Raw genomic sequence first — 4,882 nt, 5'->3', positions numbered from 1 at the left:
TTTTCGAAAACTGATTTTCAAGCCATCAGGGGCCAACTCGAGCGGCCTGAAGCGGCCAGGCAAATTTTATGCGTGGTTATAGAATCCGGAGTCTCAATTTGGAATTTTTTAATTACGAAAAATAAGAATTAATGAATATTTAAAAATATATGACTGTTTATTTAAAAGCGTTAATTATAATAAATATTAAAAACTAAATGTTGAACGTTACATTTTAATTGTTCTATTTATAAAAAAATTAATTGGTAAGTAAAAAAATGTCGAATTTCGGTGCAAATAGCCCACGGCCTAATTTAAAACAAAATCTAGATTTCTGCAGATTTCGAACAACACATTTAAAAGCTTTTTAATAATTTTGAATGGCTTCAGAAGATCAGAAAACATATCCTATAATAATTGAAAATGATTTTTCTTTTGAAAAGATAATTTTGAGTGATTATTTAAAAATATTTACGAAATTATCAAAAATGAATGTGGAAGCTTTTAAGGAAATTTATTTAATTTTTTCAGAATTAAAAACAATTAGAAAAATTAGACTAATTTTAAAGAATGTTTAAAAGTTCTAACAAAATTTCAAAAGTAATAAAAAATTTGGAAAAAAATGTAAAAAACATGCAGATTTTTCAAGAATTTCAAATAAAATTTGGAAGCATTTCAAGGATTTTTTTAACAATTTGAAATATAAATAATTTAACTTTTAATTTAAAAATTGTTCAGTTTATAAAAAAATGTAATCATTCAATTTTTAATGTTTCTGTCTTAAAATTGCTTTAAATTATATAATTTTGACCATTTTTAAATTCACTGATTGATTTTTCAATTTAGACTTTCGAGCATTGGAAATGATAACGTGGATTTATATTTCTAGAACTTAATCTGAATCTTCGAACTCTAGAATTTATATAAGTTAAAAAATTTATTTTGCAGTTTAAGTGCATTTAATTAAAAATTGCTCAGTTTAAAAGTGTTAGTAGCTTCCATTTTACACGTGTACATTATTGAGCATTTGAATCAGATTTGAATACAGAATTATTGAATTAAAAAACTTTTAAACTTCAATTTTAAAAGTTAGAAATTGAAGCGTTTCACTTTGAGTGCTTTCATTTAGAATTCCGTTTTAATTCATTCAAATGGAAAAATTATTAGCTTGAGCGTTCAATTTTTTCAATTTCATTGACCATGAAAAATGTTTGCGAACCGGGAAAAAACCGGGAATTTTTTTCTCGTATGAAAACGGCCACACTATTATTGTCTATTATTCGTATTCAATCATTGTTTTATACTTCACAAAAATATCATAAAAACACTTTTATGCAAATATTAATATACACCATTAAAATGGTACCTACACTTTCAAGTTCCAGTTTTCGGCACAAGGTGGCGAAATGGTTGACCACCATTCCCAATATAAAACTAATATTTAAATAAAAATTAATATTTAAATGGAATAGTTATTTTTTTTTACCAAAAAGATGAATTGTGAACCAATAATATAAATTTCTACAAAAAAGGCGAGTTTCCAACAAAATACTTGAATTTTCAACCAAAAATAGAGCAATATCAACAAAAAATTGCATGATAAAAATTTTACTTAAAAAAAAAACGAAGGTTCAACCCAGGAGATGAGTTTCCAACTAAAATGACGGAATATTCAATTGAAATAGTTATTTAAACTGTTAGTTCAAAAAAATTAATTTTCAACTAAAAAAAGATCAATTAAGCACGTTCGCAAAAAAATTTCCTGGCAATTCTAGGTTTTCCAGGTAGAGTAGACACCCTGTTCAATTAAATAAATTCGCATGTCAATAAAACTTACGTAACATCCTCGATGTCGATACCTCGACTGGCAACATCGGTCGCTAAAAGAATACGAACTTCGCCACTTCTTAAATCTTCAAGAGCCTGCTCTCTGTCACTTTGCTCGCGACTTCCGTGAATACTCTGACAACTTACTCCCTGGAGCGCCAGTTCACTCGAAAACAAATCTACCTTCGCTTTCTTTCCAATGAATACGATTACTTTATCATCGGGTCCCATATTTCGGAAAAAGTTATGCAACTGAAATAAAGAAAATCAAATAATAAAATTAGTATAAAAAATAATTATTTTTAATTTGCATTTAAATTACAGCAATCTATTACAGGAATCACAGCGCAAAACGAGCTCAAAAAGGGGAAAATAGGGTAATTTTTGCACGAAAAAAGAGGGAAAATAGAGGAAAGATTAAACAGTTATTTTTACATTGAAAAAATAATTATTTTATAATAAATTATATAGTTTTTAATTTATTTTAATTAATTTTTTAAAATAATTTCTAGATTGAAATTATATTAAGAATCAAGAATAATTTCTCTTATAAAAAATGCTTTAATTATAGTAATAACGGGATAATTAAGTGTAATTAAACATTTCAGTCGAATGTAAATTACAAATTATACTCGACAATGTTCTCATACTCAAAATAAAAATAGTTTAAATTTGACCACCTAAAATATTTTACAAAACTTTTAAATATAAAGGGTTCTAAAAAGTTTGGAAAAATCTATCAAAATCCTTTGGAACCTTTTACAATAAGTTAAGATCTTTAAAACCCTTTGAAATTTGTCTATGTCCCTTAAAACTGGTTAAAATACGTAGAAGTTACTTGAAACGAAATTTAATTAATTCCGTACGTTTTCTAGAAATTCGTTAAAATCCCTTAAAATCGTAAAAATCAATTAAAATGTGTAGAAATCATTCAAAATTCCTGTAATATAAATTAAAATAATCATAATTCATTACATTTCTTTTTAAACACTTTTAATTAAAATTCGCAAACAAAGCACGCGTTTACTTCTCTGGATTTTTATTTTATGATATTAAAACATCAAATTAAAAAAATTGAGTCCTAAACATTTTTTAAACGAGTTAAATAATTTAAGAAATTATAAATTCTAATTAAATTCTAATATCATCAATGTTAAAATGTTCAAATGTACAAAGTAAAACTAAAAAACTGAACTACGAACTTTTTTAAATCAAATCCCTGACGAATAAAACAATTTCAAATAAAAAAGTTACTGAATGTTTTAACTTTTGAATAAAAAATTACCATTTTTGGTTTTATTTTGGCCTCAAAGAAAAGCTTAGATATTCCAGACCAAAGAAAATACCAAAAAGAAGTTTATTTAAATTTGGATAAATCTTCACATTAATTAAATATTATACGGAATAGATATTTGAAGGAAAAATATTTACATGTACATTTACTATATAAAATTTTAATTGTATATTAAAATTATGAATCCTTAACTGCAATAGATAAATTATAAACCAAAAAGATAAATTTTTAACAAAAGAGTTTAACTTTCACCAAAGTAGTTTTATTTTCAATCAAAAAGATCAATCTTCAAATAAAATTATGGCTAGTTAACTGACATACTTGAATTTTCATCGAAAAAGATGACTTTTAAAAAAAAGAAGATTAATTTTTTATCAAAAAATACAATATTTCAACGAAATACATGAATTTTCAACGATATAGTTGAATTTGGATCTAAATGATGAAAGTTTAACCATAAATGAAATCGTTAAATTTCTCAATCGAAAAAATTAATTTTTAACAACAAAATTTGTTAACAAATAGTTCAATTTTCAATCAAAGTGATGAATTTTCAACTAAAAGTGATGAATGTTTGATTGGAATAGTTCAATTTTAAACCAAAAAGATGAATTTTAAACTAAAATTACGAATTTTTAACTGTAATAGTAGTTTCTACTAAAAAAAAACGAATTTTCAACTGGAAGAGATGAATTGTCATTCAAAAATTAAATACTTAAATCTTTAGCCTAAAAATATTAATGTTCTACCAAAGAATTTGATTCTCAAATAAAATAATAGAATATTCAATTGGAAAAGTTACATTGCTAAAAAAGTGATGCATTTTCAACTAAAATTATGAATCTTCAAGTGAAATAGTGGAATTTTCAACAAATAAGATAAAATTTCAAATAAAATGACGAACATTTAAATGGAATATTTGGATTTCCAAATAAAAAGATGAATTTTCAAAAAAAAAAATTAATTTTCCATTTAAAAAGATAAATTTTCAATTTAAAAAAATTAATTTTCAACTAAACTAATGAATTTTAAAAACTAAAATGATGAATATTCAACTGGATTAGTTGGGTTTTAACCCAAAAAGATGAATGTTCAACTAAAATGATTAATATTTAAATATAATAGTTCATTTTTCTTACCAAAGAGATGAATTGTGAACCAAGAAGATTAATTTCTACAAAAAAGGCGAGTTTCCAACACAATACTTGAATTTTAAACTGAAAAAATATCAACTATCCACAAAAAATTGAATAATAAATTTTTAGTTAAAAGACGAATGTTTAACCCAGGAGATGAATTTTCAACTAAAATGATGGAATATTCAATTGAAATAGTTATTTACATTCTGAGCTAAAGAAATGAATTTTCAACTAAAAGAGATGAATTGTCAATTAAAAATTGAATAGTTAAATTTTCAATCTAAAATATTAAAGTTCTACCAAAGAACTGAGTTCTTAAATAAAATGATAGAATATTTAATTGGAAAAGTTACATTTTCAGTTTAAAAAATATAGTTCTCAAACAAAACAAAAATTTAAAGAAACAGTTAGATTGCTAAAAAGTGATGAACTTTCAACTAAAATAATGAATCTTCAACTGAAATAATGAAATTTTCAACAAATAAGATTTAATTTCAAATAAAATGATGAATATTTGAATTTCCAAAGAAAAAGATGAATTTTAAAACAAAAAAATAAATTATCAATTTAAGAAACCCATTCTACCCCCCCCCCTCTCCCAACCCTCCCTTATTGACTGAAGTTTTTGGTGGGACTGACGTTA

The 4,882-nt window shown here is 24.2% G+C and overlaps 1 protein-coding gene across 1 annotated transcript in view; it reads right to left on the bottom strand.

Moving 5' to 3' along the window:
- Nucleotides 1–4,882, bottom strand: part of LOC117178441 (probable ATP-dependent RNA helicase DDX43) — a 50,257-nt gene that overhangs the window by 8,762 nt on the left and 36,613 nt on the right. The window contains exon 9 of the mRNA XM_033369867.1: nt 1,817–2,058. Coding sequence (XP_033225758.1) covers nt 1,817–2,058 — 242 coding nt within the window. The remainder of the gene's footprint in view (nt 1–1,816; nt 2,059–4,882) is intronic.

The sequence above is a fragment of the Belonocnema kinseyi genome, chromosome 8 (genome assembly GCF_010883055.1).
Source record: "Belonocnema kinseyi isolate 2016_QV_RU_SX_M_011 chromosome 8, B_treatae_v1, whole genome shotgun sequence".
NCBI classification, from domain to species: Eukaryota; Metazoa; Arthropoda; class Insecta; order Hymenoptera; family Cynipidae; genus Belonocnema; species Belonocnema kinseyi.
Note: the sequence above shows the minus strand (reverse complement) of the source record. Positions and strands in the feature narration are given on the sequence as shown.